This window comes from Hippopotamus amphibius, chromosome 7 (assembly GCF_030028045.1).
Source record: "Hippopotamus amphibius kiboko isolate mHipAmp2 chromosome 7, mHipAmp2.hap2, whole genome shotgun sequence".
Lineage (NCBI taxonomy): Eukaryota > Metazoa > Chordata > Mammalia > Artiodactyla > Hippopotamidae > Hippopotamus > Hippopotamus amphibius.
Genome location: NC_080192.1, coordinates 96,184,481 through 96,201,607, shown reverse-complemented (window position 1 = coordinate 96,201,607; position 17,127 = coordinate 96,184,481). Strand labels below are relative to the sequence as shown.

The 17,127-nt window shown below is 32.6% G+C and overlaps 1 protein-coding gene across 8 annotated transcripts in view; it reads left to right on the top strand.

The window, feature by feature from the left end:
- The window catches only part of EHBP1 (EH domain binding protein 1), a 432,654-nt gene that overhangs the window by 346,223 nt on the left and 69,304 nt on the right, over positions 1 to 17,127 (top strand). For all 8 annotated transcript variants that reach the window (XM_057743639.1, XM_057743640.1, XM_057743643.1 and 5 more), the window contains exon 14: positions 5,024 to 5,167. In XM_057743639.1, the coding sequence (XP_057599622.1) occupies positions 5,024 to 5,167 (144 nt within the window). The remainder of the gene's footprint in view (positions 1 to 5,023; positions 5,168 to 17,127) is intronic.

Genomic DNA, 17,127 nt, shown 5'->3' with positions numbered 1-17,127 from the left:
TTTTTAGGCATGGATTTTTTAATCATATAATGCTCTTATGTATACATAAAAAGGAATTTTTTAGCAAAATTAATTGGTTAAGGTATAATCAATTTAGAATTAGAACTTAGAATCCATCTCTTCTGAATCACTTTTTGATACAGGGTTGTTGCTGTTCCTGTTTTTCCACACAGTATTGTCTTTTGTGCCATCAAAAGCCTGATGTTACAGCAGTGGTTCTATGATCTGAGGACCTCTCAGGTTCTCCAAGACTCTTTCAGAGAGACCCCAAAGTTGGAACTATTTTCATAATACTAGGACATTATTTACCTTTTTCACTTTTATTCTGTCACAAGTGTACAGTGGTGTTTTCTGGAGGCTACATGGTTTGTGATATCTCAAGGGATTGAATACCAAAGTAGATATGAGTATCTAGCTGCCTTCTATTAAGGCAGATATTAAAGACTGATTTTCAAAAAATATAAAATAATGCCATTCTTCTCACTTAGTTTTGGCTTTTAGTGTAGTTATTTTTATTACAGTATGTTAACATCTAATGGATTTATTTAGCTATTTTAAAGGAATGAATGAATAAATATTTTTAAACATTTCTCAGTTTAATTTCCAAAATGACAGTATCAATAGATATAATCCACGTGAGCTAAAGCTTTTGGGGATCCTCAATTTTTAAGCATATAAAGGGATTCTGAGACCAAAAAGGTTGAGAACCTCTGAATTATAGCATTTCTCCACAGTTATCCCTGGGATTTTCTTCTCAGTAATACTGATAATAGGTCCCAACAAAAGATTTTCAAACAATAACCTAGAGTTCTGTTGCATTCTCAAATAGTACTCAAGGGGTTGTTAACTGAAACATCAAGGAATTATAGTCATGCCACCAGAATTGTCAAGCACATACATATGTAGGTACTAATGACTATGTCTCTACTACCACTTGTATGACAGAGATATAAAATGTCATCAGTTTTAAGTTTTCAGAGGTATTAAAACATGCATCTTAGAATCAAAGAAATATGGTAGCTAACAAAGCAAACCCCAGTTCTCCTAATTAAAAATCTCAAATCAAATGTTCTATGTACCTAAACTTTCAGGATATCATAGTGTCTCTACAGAGACACAAACACTATATGTTTAATTAATAAACATATAGTGATTGACATTTGCAGAATTTGGTGAACCTAAGTTCGAATATCAATACAGATTTTTCTTATAAATGAGATTTTTAAGGTAAATGTGTTTAGTTAAATCTAGAGATTGATGAGTGTTTAAAAATTTTAAATGCTCTGGACTAGGACTTAGTAAACCTGGATTCCTATCTTGGCTCTCATCTTGGCTCTAGTAATTACCAATGTGGCATGTTAACTAGCCATTTAAATTCTTTAAATCTTATTTTCCAAGTATGTTAAATGAAGTAATCTCTGAGAGCCCCTTTAGTTCTAAAACTCTGTCATGCTGTGATTCTATTCAGTTGATTTAAGTGATGAACAGTAAATCCACAGGATGATAGAAGCAGCATCTATTTACAACTCCGTATGTGTTTGTTTGTTGGTTTACTTGTTAGAATTTTGCGTAAGGTAAATTTAAAGATTTTTTTGGCAAAAGTATTCATTGCCCAATACCAAAAATTGCCTGATACCAAAAAGTAGTCATTGCCTGATACCAAAATTAATACTTGATATGTTTTTTTACTGTATATGGCCACTAAATTTTAGACAGTTAAAAATCTGGTTTTCTTTTGTATACTGTATTTCATCGATTCTAAGATATATATCTTTTTACAGTTTAACTTCTCTGAAGTCAAGACGTTACTTATACTAGTATGTTAATTGACAGTCTTCTTTCTTAGAAACTCATAAAACAATAGTCTAATAATCAGTAGCATTTGATAAGAGGAAAGTTGATAATTTAATGTGGCTATATGGACTTAACAAGTCATAATGTTGCCCGTTTGAGTGCTAATGCATGTGATGACCATTATATATCTTATACATATATCAGACTTTACAACCCATGAGGTAAGTGGTTGATGCCTATTATAGATATACATGGGAGAACCAAGATTTAAAGAGTTGCCTTAAGGTGGTGTAATAAATGTTAAAAGTTTGAATTCAAAACCAACCTTGTCTGATTTAAGTCTGTGCTCCTGAACTTTATGCTCACAACATCTCTTCGTTTTTGGCCATAAGAGCACTAAAAATAATTATAGCCCAGATGTAAAGTAATCAACAATTACATCAAGTCCCTTAAAAATGTTTACCTCTTTAGATTCTCCAGGAATTTTTCCTAAGGAGTTAATCAGAACTGTATGTAAGAATTTACATGTAAAGATGTTCACAAAAGCATTGTTTATGATAGTAAAAAAATTGTAAACAGCTTAAATATCCATTAATGTAAGACAAGTTAAAGTATGATATGTTTGCATTAATAGAATACTAGGTAGACAATTTTAAATCATGTTCTCAAAGAAATATTTAAGGGTATGAGAAAATGCTCATAATAGAATATTAAGTGAAAAAAAGTATGATTCTATAGTGATTATCTCTGGGTGCCAGGATTGCTAATTTTTAAAAAATACTTCTTTTTTTAAAATTGAGTTGTAATTCACATATTGTATTAGTTTCAGGTATACAACATAATGATTTGATAGTTGTATCAACTGGAAAATGATCACCACAATGAGCCAAGTTAATATCCATTACCATACATAATTGCAAGTTTTTATTTTCCTTGTGATAAGAACTTTGAAGGTCTACTCTTTTAGCAACCTTCAAATATGCAATACTGTATTATTAACTATATTAACTATATTTACCTTGTTGTATGTTATATTCCCATGACATTCTTATTTTGACCCCTTTACTCATTTAGCCCAGCCCCAGCCTCCAGTAAACATCAATCTGTTTTCTGTATCTGTGAGCTTGGTTTCAGGCATTTGGGGGGGTGGGGGGAGTTTTTTTTTAGATTCCACATATAAGTGTGATCATCGGGTATTTATCTTTCTCTGACTTATTTCTTTTAGCTTAATGCCCTCAAGTCCATTTATGTTGTTACACATGGCAAGATTTAATTCTATTTTTGTAGGTAGATAATATTACATGCATGCGGCTGTCCAGTTTTCCCAACACCATTTCCCCATTGCATATTTTTTTACTCCTTTGTCATTAATTTATTGACCGCATATGCATGGGTTTGCTTCTGGGCTCTCTGTTCTATTCCATTGATCTGTGTGTCTGTTTTTATGCCAGTGTCATACTGGCATATATATTATAACTTTCTGATATAGTTTGAAATCAGAGAGCATGATGCCTCCAATTACTTTTATATTTCTTCTTTTTACTTTTTTGTATTTTGTAAAATTTCTGTAATGAATATGAGTTGCATTTTAGTCAGAAAAAAAAATTGTGTTTATACGCTCTTACAACCAAAGCAGTTTTTCACTGTCTATGTAGCTGATTGAAATCCCTATAGGACTGTATAATCACAAAATTTAGAGTTAGTGGGATCTTTAAGATGATCTACTGTAAGTATTTGCAAATTTTACAGCAAGGGGGATTTTAAAGATGATCTCCATTTAAAAAATGAGGAAATTGAGAGATTTTTTATAATAAACTTTTGCTCACAAGTTACGCAAGTGATAGAACTAGGTCTGTCTGACTTCCAAGTTATTAAATATCATGTAATGGTTTTAAGTGACCTATTCAGTGTTGCATTGCTTATTGTTCATGGGAGAAGGATTAACAGTCTTGAATGCCAATTCAGCATTTCTTTAATTCATTTTGTCTGTTTTTTGAGAATTCGTTGATTTGTAACCAGTTCAAATGCAATGATGAGCTCTGTTCTATTATGTCCTATCAATATGAACTAAAAATCTTTCATTATTGCTTATACATTTCAATTGTATCAAGTTAAGGATTTTTGCTTAATCCTCTTAAAACCTTGGATGATGGAAATGTTCTGGAATTAGTGTTGATGGTTCACAAACTTGTGAATATACAAAAAAAATCACTTCAAGAAATTGTACACTTTGAGGAAATTTTTTGTTTGCTTAAAATTACAGAAAAGGGTTTAAAATTTGTTACATCAAAATATAAAGCTTACAAAGAGACCCAAAAATGATGTACTAAATTTTTTTGTTTCACATTATATAAAATAATAGGTTGCTGTTTATTATCTCTTCCTTGACCAGGAATGATACTTAGGATTGAACTAAAACTGTGCAATGAAAAGGAACTGAAATTAAGTATCACAGTCATAGGCATAGCCATGTAAAGCCAGAAGTTGGCTACTTTAGTAGAGAAAAGGAATTTGAACTATACACACTGTGAATATTTGTGTTTTGGATTAATGCCACCATTTAAGAGCTGATTTACATTGATGTTCTACCTATTTTTCTCCAAAAATATATTGTAAGATTACAAATTAATCCAGGAAGATATTGTTCCAATTCTGACATGCTCAATTGTTATAAGGAAAGTGAGCCATAGAGAAAGCCAGTATTGTTTTTCTTTAAATAAAATGTGATAGCTTTGAATTTCCTATAAACCTTAAATTGTCAAGAATTTAAGGAACTGTTGCCACATATATTTAAAATCTTTCAAAATGCAAATTTGAAGGACACCTTGTTATCAATTCTATACAACTATAAAAATAAACTGAGAACTTTAAAAATGTGTTTGCCAGATTATACTGTGATTAGCAGATTTGAAGAATGTATATAATATGTGTATGGACCTTATACCTTATGAGATTATGTTCTAATAAAAATGTAATTAAATTTAACCCAGTTTTAGCCAATAAAGACATATTTCCTTTTAGTCAAGATTTATGTATTCATTCCACAGGTTCTAGTCAACATTAATATTTCTTATAGGTTATCTCATAAAACTATAATCTTATTCCTGACCTCTGTTATTTTGATGGATTGTATGACCATTGATTAGTTTACAAAAGTAGATTACGTAGGTTTTTTTGGTTTTTTTTGTTTGTTTATTTTGGCTTCTAACTCTGTATCTTTGTTTTTAAGCATCGAATGTTATCCAGACAAGAAGAACTCAAAGAAAGAGCAAGAGTTCTGCTTGAGCAAGCAAGAAGAGATGCAGCTTTAAAGGCAGGGAATAAGCAGAATACCAACGCAGCCACACCACTCTGCAACAGGCAGCTAAGTGATGTGAGGAACATTGGTTAAAAAAATAATACATTGTTCATTGTAATCGTGGTGATGTAAATAAGAGTAACTTATTTATATTTTTGATAAATTATTTTTCCACAGACTATGTATACTGTGGGTGCTTGGTACTTTTATTGAACTGATAAATCCATGCTTAGTGGAGCAGGTTGTAATTATTCTTACACAGCTGCATGAGCTGCGAGAAAAAGTAAGGTCCTACAATGTAATTGCCACATATACATAAATAATCTGTTTTTTGTTAATTTACATTTTGTAATTTAGTTAAACTTTATTTAAGATTGTATTTTGTCTGTGGAAGTTAATTTTGTTGGAAACATTAGACTATAATAATTATGCCTACCATTTATTGAAATACTTAGCATACATTCAAGGCACCATAATGGATGTTTTACATAATTTTTATTTTACCTAACCTCGTGAAGTAGGTATCCAAACTCCTTTTTAGAGAAGAAAACTGAGGCTGATAGGTACGATAATTTGTACAAGGCTATAGTCAGTAAATGATGAATCCAGGATTTGAACCCAAGACTTATCAGACTTATATACTGCTATCCCTATGTTAAGCCATATTTTTATACATGTTTTTGTGTAGATAATAATAAAGAACATATACAAATAGTAATAGAAGCCCTTAGATTTAGGGGGACATGAACTTCTTCATGAATCTTAAAATTATGACAACTCTGCCCTACTGCCAACTTTACATATACATAAAACTGCATGTTCTTTTTTTTTTTTAATTTTTTAAGAGCAGTTTTAAGTTCACAGCAGAATTGAGGGGAAGGTACAGAGATTTCCCTTATATGCTCTGCACCCACACATGCATAGCCTCCCTCCTTACCAGGGTGGTACCTTTGTTAAAACTGATGAACCTACATTGACACATCATTATTACCCAAAGTCTGTAGTTTACATTGTGGTTCACTCTTGGTGTTGTACATTTTATAAGTTTAGACAAATGTATAATGACACGTATCCATCTTTATAATATCATATAGAGTATTTTCACTGCCCTAGGAACCCTTTGTACTTCACTTATTCATCTCTCCCCCATCCTCAACCTCTGAAAACCTGAAATTTTATTGTCTTCATAACTTTGCCTCTTCCAGAATGTCATATTGTTGGAACCATAGTAAGTTGCCTTTTCCAATATGACTTCTTTTCACTTAGTAATATGAATTTAAGGTTTCTCCATGTCATTTCATGGTTTGATAGCTCATTTTTTTTTTTTAGAACTTTTATTGAGATACAGTTAACATACAATAAACTGCCTATATTTAGAGCGTACAATTTGGTATCCCAATCTCCCAATTCATTCCCCCCCAACCCTCCCCGCTTTCCCCACTTGGGCTCATTTCTTTTTTTTTTTTCAACTTTTTATTTTTTTATTTTTTACAATAAACTGCATATATTTAGAGTGTACAATTTGGTATCCCAGTCTCCCAATTCGTCCCTCCCCAACCCTCCCCACTTTCCCCACTTGGTGTGCATATGTTTGTTCTCTACATCTATGTCTCTATTTCTGCATTGCAAACCGGTTGATTTGTACCATTTTTCTCTAGTCCACATAATATTCCATTGTCTGGAGGTACCACAGTTTATTTATCCATTCACCTACTGTTAGGCATCTTGATTGCTTCCAAGTTTTGGCAATCATGAATAAAGCTGCTATAATCATCTACATGCAGATTTTTACGTGGACTTAAGTTTTCAACTCCTTTGGGTAAACACCAAGGAGTACATTTGCTGGATCTTATGGTAAGAGTATGTCTACATTTGTAAGAAATCACCAAACTGTCTTCCAAAGTAGCTGTACCATTTTTTATTCCTACCAGCAATAAATGAGAATTCTTATGTTTTACATTCTCGCCAGCATTGGGTGTTGTCAGAGTTCTGGATTTTGGCCATTCTGATAGGTGTGCAGCGGTATCTCATTGTTTTAATTTGCATTTTGCTGATAATATATGATGTAAAGGATCTTTTCATATGCTTATATGCCATCTGTAAGTCTTCTTTGGAGAGGTGTCTATTAAAATAGGTCATTGGCCCAATTTTTAATCAGGTTATGAGTTTCAAGAATTCTTTGTTTCTTTTGGATAACAGTCTTTTATCAGATATATCTTTGCAAATATTTTCTCCCTACCTGTGGCTCGTCTTCTTATTCTCTCTACATTGTCTTTCACAGAGCAAATGTTTTAAACTTTAATGAAATCCAGTTTATCCATTATTTGTTTCATGGGTCACGCCTTTGCTGTTATATCTAAAAAGGCATCACCATACACAAGGTCATTTAGGTTTTCTTCTATGTTATCTTCTAGGAGTTTTACAGTACTGTGTTTTACATTTAGGTCTGTGATCCATTTTGTTAATTTTTGTGAAAGGCGTAACATCTTTGTCTAGATTCATATTTTTGCATGTGCATGTCCAGTTGTTCCAGCACTATTTGGTGAAAAGACAATTTTTCTCCATTGTGTTGCTTTTGTCCCATGTCATAGACATTCATTTTTGGGGTACAAATATAAATAGGATTATGTTTTTAATTTCAAATTCCACTTGTTCATTGCTGATATATAGGAAAGCAATTGACTTTTGCGTATTAATCTTATATCTTACAACCTTGCTATAATTGCTTATTAGTTCCAGGAGAGGTTTGATTTCTTTTTTTTTCCTTCAGTTCTTTCATATTCCTACATATGACGATCACGTCACCTGTGAACAAAGGCAGTTTTATTTCTTCCTTCCCATGCATACTTTTTAAAGTGCCTTTCAGATACCAGCTTAATAACCTCTGAATTTGACCACTATTTCTCAGACTTTGTCTTTTTTTTCTTTCTTTATTATTATTTTGTTTTTCTTTAAGTGAAGTAGAGTTGATTTACAGTTTTATATTAGTTTCAAGTGTACAACATAGTAATTCTATATTTTATAGATTATGCTCCATTTAAAGTTATTGTGAAAGATTGGCTATATTTCCCATGCTGTACAATATACAGACTTCAAGTCTTTACACAGTAATGTGATATAAAATCAGTTTAGTGGGCCACAGTAATTTTATTTTCAATGAAAAGGAATAGAATATTTGAATGAAATAGAAAATATCAGAATTTATCACATAGCATAGTATTTTTGTGTGAGACTTGTTTTAGTTATGTGGGTGTGTGTGCTTACTGGATCTTATTTTGTGATATTATATTTTATTTGTGATAAACTTTGTTTCATAGTTATTTCAGGCTCTCAAAATTATGGAAAATTTATAGCTCTGTATTTCTCAAGTGTGTTGATTTTAAATTTAGAATAACTGAGATTTAAATGATCTGTCTGCCAAGTAGAGTTTAAAAAGCAATTATTTTACCTATGTGTAAATTTTACATATATTAATAATTGTTTTCTAATGTTTATTGAGCACTTACTGTGTGTCAAGCAAGATTCAAAGTGCTTTCACATGGATTTTCAAATGGATTTTTCTCATTTAATCTCCACAACAATTATATGAGTTAAATATAGTCTGTTTCATAGTTGAAAAAACTGACACACAAACAAATTAATGAATTGTCCGTGGTCACACAGCTAATAAGTAACAGAGTCAAGAATTAAACCTTGACTTCAGAGATTATGTTTTTTAAAGCATTGTGTTTTATTTCCTTCTTGTTTATTTTTCTGAAATCCTTGTGAAGTAGGAGTAGATATTATTGTCGTATCCATTGTTGAGGTTAAGAAAATGAGTTAGGAAACGGTGTTTAAATTTACCTAGGGTTGCAAACAGTGGCAAACTAGGCTTAGAATTCAAGTATCCTGACTTTTAAAGCTATTTATTCTTTCATTCAATTTATTCATTTATTACTTTAAACTTTCAATAAATATTTTATTGGTCATGGCTTCTTTTTAGGGCACCAGTGATTTTGCTTACACTTCTAATTTCCCAAATAAAACTTAAACTTTTAGCTAAATTATGTTAGTGTGAATTCAACATCAGAAGTTAATTACTAAAACATCATTTATTCCATGTCTATGACATCTTACTATATCTGTAAAATATATAACTTGGATTTTAAGAAACATGATGGTAGTGGTTTCATTGAGTTGGATATTCTTTTATACTGCTGGTAGCATGTAATTTGCCACAACTTTCCGGAAAGCAAGTAGACCATCAAGAAATGCTCATTCCATTTTACCCAGTAATTCCACCAACAAAGATCAATATGCAGGTTTTCATCACAATGTTATTTATAATAGCAAAAGTTACAAAATGGCAATCACTCAAAATAGGGGAATGATCAAATATATCATAACAAATATATATACTTATTATGTAGCTGTTGAAAATTATTCAATAATGTTTTGAAAGAATATTGAAAGGACATAGGAAAATGTTCACAATGTCATTTTGTACAAAAAGAAAGCTATAAAATAGCATATGGCATACGAAATCCATTTTGAAAGACTTTTTATATATGCATTGAAAAGTTCAGGAAGGAAAATAATCAAAATATTAATAATATTTATCCCTAAGGGATAGTATAACAAATGGCTTATGGAGCTTTTTCCTATTTATTCTTTCTGTTTTAAAAATGTGACATGTTAAGATAAATATTTTAAACTAGGGAAATTTTTGGTATCCACAGAGGATATTTTTAATAGATTGTTTTCTTAGCATACCCAAACGTACTTGACCATAAAGCTGTTTCATTTAAACTAGTGTTGTGTTTCAGTAGCTCTAAGTGTGTGTGTGTGTGGTGTGTGTGTGTGTGTGTTTTAAGAAGAGAGATGTAGAAAGAACTCTTCACTTTTCCAGTTGATGATATTTGTTTGTGCCTAGGTGTTGGAATAAATAGCGAATTCAATACTGTCAATTCTGTTCACATTGATAAGACATTTGGTCACCTTATTGCATCTGTTTCCCACTTACCCAAAGTTGTACCCTGTTGCTTATGAAACTATGCTTCAAACAGTCCCTACCATTCCTCTTTCAGGTTATCCTTTGTTGCATTATAAAACCCTGAAAACCTTACTGGCATAAAATAGCCATTTTGTTATACTCACAGATTCTATGTTAGGCATCAGGATAGGATACTGGGGGAATGGTTTATTTCTGTTGCATGATTTCAGAGGCTGGTTATCAGCTAGGACCTGTACTGTCAGTGAACACCTACACATGGCCTCTCCATATAGTCTCTGTACTTGAGCTAGTTTGGGCTTTCTCACAGCATGATGGCTGAGTCTAACAACAAGTGTCCCAAGAGAGTAAGGTGAATTCTCTTATTCATTCTTGTGATGTAGCTTTAAAAGTCACTTTTGCCATACTGCTGGCCTGAGGAGACACAAAGCTACACCCAGGTTTAAGTAGCAGAGACACAGACCCCACCACTCAATGGGAGGAATGTCAAAGTCACATTGTGAGAAGAGTGTGTGGCATGGAAAATATTGTTACAGCCTATTCTCAGTTAAGTTTAAGCTCACTTTAAAAACTTTCTTGCACATTCTATTATTGCTCATTTTTCAGATAAGTCAAGCCCTGTATAGATGTGTTATGAAGAACATCAGTTTCATGAACTAAATAATACATCCTGGGACTATTGCTGTAGTTTTGACATTTGTCACTCTGTGGGCATTAAGCTAATATTGAAATGATTTAAGAAGGAAAATGTAAAATATCAGATAAGTCCAGTTTCACAAAAGAAGTTAGACCTTGCAGTTGCTTTCCAGATTTTCAGTTTAGTATGCAACTTAGTAATCAGGTTGATATCTTTTCCAATGACATGGTAGTTTTCTTAATTTGATCATTTTCTTTATCATTTCTGGTAGCTCTTGTACATACAGTTGGAATTATTTAGCAATACTGTCCATATTTTGGAAAAGTAGTATGGCCAACTTGGCTGACAAAATTAAAAGGGAAAATACCAAATTTCATCTCTGGAGCAACTGAATATGAGTTAAGTGATACTAAAATTAGAAATTACTTAATCTCTCTAAATCTGTTTTTCCATTTGTGATATGGAGGCAAAAAATTTTTTTTTCTCCTGTGTGACATAGAAATTAATTGCTGTCCATGGTGGAGTGGGTAAGGGAACCATGATTAATGCCACCCCCACTTCAGTGTCAGCATCCCTTTCACTATGGAGCGATCAAAAGACAGACTCCTAGTAATTAAAAAGCAGGTCTAACTAAAAAAAAAAAAATCTGGCATCTAATTTAGTGAACTGATTGCTACTATTTTCACTTCCTTATGCTCTTTAATTTGTGCCTTAATTTGCCATGCTCTTATTTTTAAATTCATTGTAAATTATCTTGCCCTTTATAATGTATGCTTTGGTACTAAGGGTCTAGATGCTGGCAGGGAGAGATATATATACCTGAAGGTACCCACTGCTTTTTGTGTTCTTAGTTTAACTGAGAGTTCCCAAGAGTTTAAAAAAAAAAAAAAAGTCAGTGCACAGGAGTGACCCCAAGTCTTGAATAAATGAGACACTGACCTTAAATCTTCAAGATTTACTGAAGAGTTTAGTTACTTACTCTTAAGAGACTGCTGATTAAGGACTTCTTCAGCAATTTCTATCTTTTATCCTTCTTGACTTTGTTTCTATGCAACTAATCTAGGACCTTCTGATGAATACCAGGAAGAATGATTAGAAATATTTTAATAATTGATGTTAGAGTTCTTAAATAGAAGCATAATTTCATGGGACAATGTCTATGTACTCAGTACAGGTTACCCCCTTTTGAGGTACCTAGTTTGTATCTAGTTCTGAGCTGAGAGAGAGAACTTACAGAGGATTCCGAGAAGTGTTAAAGGATTGAAAGCAAAGATCCTCTTTTAAGGAAAAATAGGCTTATGAAATATAAAGAGGGAACTGGGAAATAGTTTAAGTACTAATTTGAGTATATGAAGGCTCAGATTCTTTCTGGTAACTCCCACTTACCCAAGAGAATAAGCTTCCAAACTGCTCAGCATGGCCTCATATAAAGTTCTTGCAAATCCTGTCCCCTCCCTTTCTAGCCTCATTTCTCACCTCTCTCCCATTTTTCACTCTATAGTCTAGCTCTGCTAAGTTGCTTAAAGAGAATGTGGCATACGTTTTCATTCCTGTATCAAGCATTTGCTTTCCTCCCTGAAATGCCTTTCTTCCCTCGTTGGGGAAATCACTTCTTCTGTCATGGCTCTTAGCAGCAAAGTTAATTCTCCTTCCTGTGTCTTTTTCTAATATATTGTACATATTACTACTGCCACATTTATCCCATATAACTATATAATTATACATCTCTTTCTCCCCCTCAAATGTGAGCTATTCAAAGTACAAGAACCTTGTGACCCTGGCACCAAGTATTAATATTAAGTAAATGTTTGTTCAGTGAATAAATACAGGGAGGGAGGGAACAGTGACAGTCTATTTTTCATATCTTTTGAGTGTCAACTAATAAAAACATGAGCTTAAATATGAAAAATTGGAGTTGCTATAAGGAGTTTCTTGGTAAACAGGGGAAAAAAATTGAATCTCTGAAGGTCTTTAGAGCAGAACTGATTATCATTGGTCAGAGAAATTTAAAGGGTTCCCGTTTCTCAGATCAGTTACAGAGATGACGTTTGCCACTTTGGGATTCAAGGTTCCCTGTTTCATCCTTTTCTTCCTATTCTTGAATCCTACATTATGATACCTTCCTTTGTTATTATGGTATGTACACACCAAATTCTTACACATACCTACTCTTCCCATATTCTGGGACCTCTCATTAGAGTTCAGCTCCCACCTCTGTCTTGAATCAATCATCACTCTAACCAAACATTCCCTCGTATAAATTAGTATAGCTTTAGGCTGGCAGGCTTGGAAACAATTTCTAAGACAGTGAAGACAACTCTTAGTAACATTATCTTGTGGATCCTCATGTACAGACTCTACTTAAGCTGTCTTTGGGAAATATTCGAGCTATAATTTCTCTTAGAAGGGAACTCACAAACACAGATACCGTAAACCTTATAATTTTTCTTAATTTTTGTCAAGATTACTGTTGCATGTTTTAATTGAGAACTTGCTACAAGTACATAATGCAGTTAGATCTCTTTTAGGGAAAGTAGTTTACATTTTCATTTGTATCTCTGTGCCTTCAAACATTTGTTTAACTTGTTTCAGGTGCTTTCTGAAATTATTTTTCTATAGGAGACATTTCATTGCTCTGAGTTCAGTGATTTCCATTTCTTTGCTTCCTATTTCTTTTGTCCTATGAAGATTTTCATGTCACATTTTACTAATATAAATTTTATTTGTCATATTTGTTTTGTTCATTATTTTCTGCGTATACTTAAAATAATTTTTTTCAAAGTACAACTCAGGGGTTTGACAGGTTCAACAGCCTAGCCATCATATAGCCAAAGGAGCTTCGTTGATTATATAATATATTTAAACTTAAAATCTGAGAAAAATCTATAATAGCTTTTTTCAAGAAAATGTTACCATTTTTATTATTTTTCTTTATTACTCACTTCTCCCACTTTTTTCCCAAGAAATGCGTAAGCAGAATTTAAGAAGCTAGTCTATTTCAGATTCTTTTGCTTATTACTTTACATTAGAATATAATTGCTTTTTTAAAAATACATTTAATAAATCCACCATGACATTTAGTAATACTCATGTAATTATAATAGATAGCTGAAAGAGATGTTTGTATTTGATGTAGTAAAGTTTAGGATCAGTACTCTCTAAGAATAAGGGGTGACAGTCCTGCTGCCCACAGTCCTTGGAATTATTAGGATATGAAGCACTTCAAACCTATCAGAAGAAGAATGCCGTATAGATTTATTTATACCTTTATGTTTTTAAGAAAGAATAAAATCTATTTTATAAATAGAAAGTATAAAAAGAGAATTGGGGCTGAGTCTTCAATCTAATTAGTTTAATCACTTAACAGTCAGTGAATTTATAAATATGTTTGTTTTTTGTTTTTTTTTAATCATAAATTATGTAGCATAAGAATATGGTTTTTAGATAGCTGTTAGATACCTGGAATATTTTTTAAAAGAAAGATCAGCAAAAAATTACGTTATTATCATCCAGACTTGAAGTTTTTTCCCTGATATTTAATCTGCAAGCATAGTGAGTGAGTGACCCACTACAATTAATTGGCATAGGAGCCCATCCTCACTTAGCAGGATCAAACTGCAAGTTAGCAGCAAGTCTTAGAAGGTTTGTAATATCTGTGTTTAAAGATTTGTAGGAATATTTGAATCCTTTAAAGAAAACTGTGTCTATGAGAAAGAAATTTCAGTTAACCACAAAGATCAGTAATCAAAAAAAGATACAGTGATCTTTTTTTTTAACTGGTCGTTAGTAGTGAATCCAAAGAATGCACACTGTTCTTTTGCGAATTAAACCTTTAATAGGTGTTTTGTTGATATGAAGGGGTGGGACATCAACCTTGTACTTTTGATGTTAATTGGAAAATATTGATTTAAATGGGACTAGTCTGTTGTGCTGATAATTGTAGTAGATTTAGATAAGATCACTAGATCTTTTCCAGATAATCAAAGAAGCAGTTACTATCCAATTGGTTAAAAAAAAAAAAAAACCATGAAATATCATTTTGGTAATCTCTGATAGAAACTTTTCCCATAGTTTTTTTGTATAAATGTGTGTCTCAAGTATGTCTTATCATAAAAGTATATATAAGATTATGCTTATATGTTTATGAATATTGACTGTGTTACATTTAAATGGCTAGCCTCTAGGAATCAAGCTTTAAAACTAGGATCAAGCTAAAATTTTTATTTTTCCTAAATACACATATTGTTAGTCCTATTACTAGGAAGAAGCAGGTAATTTCTCATTTGTAATTTTAAAAGAACATCAGTTATTATAAAAAGAAATCTAAAACCTTTAATAACATAGAGAGTAAGAATTTGTCTTATTTACAGATTTTTATTCTCTGTATGAGCTGGAATGTCTACACCCAGGGCACAAAGATGAAAATATATTCCTTATTCCTTACTCCAATACAATTGACAGAAGATTTAATGTACATAATCCGTTTCAGACCAGTAAGACACGTTAAGTATATAGCTAATCTTTTTTATAGTTGTGTTTTATAGGAGCAGAATACCGATGTACTTCTGTATTCAGCATAAATGCCTCTGTGCAGGGCAGTGGTTTTTATTCATTATGATTTAAATAATACTTTATCTATTATGTCTAAATTTAAGTTGATTTGAAGTCTGCTATCCTAACAATGGCTACTAGACTTCTTAGAAAACATATTGTTAGCTTGCTCACATATCTTCAAAGTCACACAAAACACTAGCATTGTTGGGGGAAAAAACTCAAGCATCTTTTCTATTATGTGGCCACAAACCCCTAGCCTCAAAAGTCTTATTTATTTGAGATTGCCATGAATACATGAAGCTAGGGCTAGGTGTTAGCATCAGGAACACTCCTTTTATGTGACTGTTAATGGCCATAGACATTTTCCATATGGCTGTTCAGTGCACTGTTAAACATCCCAGGATGATATCACCATTACTAAGAGCTGTATTTTATATTGCCTATTCTGTTCTTGCTCAGCATGCATAAGGGTAGAGTTTAAATCTTTACTCATTTCATTTTTTAATGTTTCTTTTGTTCTCCTTATCATAGTCTGGCTTTCCCAAAGATATATGCCTTGAACGAAAAGTCACATGTGCATTACTAATTGTGTGCTGTTTTATTTACGGTTCCTAGTGGTGGCACTGTGAAGCTACTAATTCCTTTGCTTCACTTGATGTAAAATAATCTGAGTGTCTTTGATAGCAGTGAAACAGTATTAATTGTTTTGTACATTTCTTGGTCACTCTTCTTAGGTGGTCTTCATAATCTATTAGAACTTTCAGCCAGATTTTTGTAATGTCATGCCTCCAGCAGTGATTAAATTGGTAATTAATGAACAGTCTTTGGCAATGTAAACCACATCCCGTTAATTTTCCCTTTTGAGTTTTTAGAAGTTGTCTTCTGTGTCAGAAATCATTGCGCCACCTTGCTATGGCCCGTTGGCATGAAACCACAACGACTTGATTTTTGCAGCCATTAGTAGATCAGAGCAGTAATTTCACAGTATTTTGGTCAAGGTAATTATAATACCAAGAACTGAGTAGATTTGAAAATTCACGAAAGAAGTCCAGAAATACCAGGTGAGCTTCCTTGTGTTCAGTGGAACGTTATGATTAGTTTAATTGGTCTTTGTTTGATTTTAGCCGCAGAAACTATTTGTGCCACAGCAGTGCAGTGACTTTATACTTGAGTGTTTCTGACCTTCTTTGACAGGGGTGGGTGCAAAAATGAACCCTTTGAAATAGTTCCCTTCCCAAAAGGGGGTTAAACTGCATTTAAAAAATTAACTGTAGAAAACTCTAATTATAAAATGCTTAGCAAGTATATTTTCTCTGTTTAAAATGTTTGCAGCTATTTTGATTTAATTTTTTTTAACCATTACCCTTCGTTGCCTCTGAGATTGTTGATGTATTATAAAAGAACATTGCAATGCCTTAATGAGAGTGAGATTGAAATGCTGCTTTCCTTTTTGTCACAAAGTAGATAAAAGTATTCCCATACTTGACTGATTGCTTATATGTGTGTTAACCCTCGGTAGTACATTGTGCACATTAGAATTTAAAGAGTCACTTGCCTGTTGGCTTCTGAAAGGATTGTCTTGGTCACCTTTTTCTGGAAGCCCTTAATGAAACCAAATAGTTTGCTTGGAGTTTGGACCTAACCGTCAGGGTGTTTCATGCAGTCTTGTCAGTTGATGTTCATGAATTGACTTGAACAAAGATCAAAGTGTTCCTCCGAATGAAGAATCTGTGAGACAGCTCCTTCAATTGCACCACAAGAGCTAATCAAGCCATCAGTTCTTTATGCACTCTACGTGTCTTTAGAATTTAATACCAAATGATTTGTCAGTACAAATTGATATTCTGATTTTAT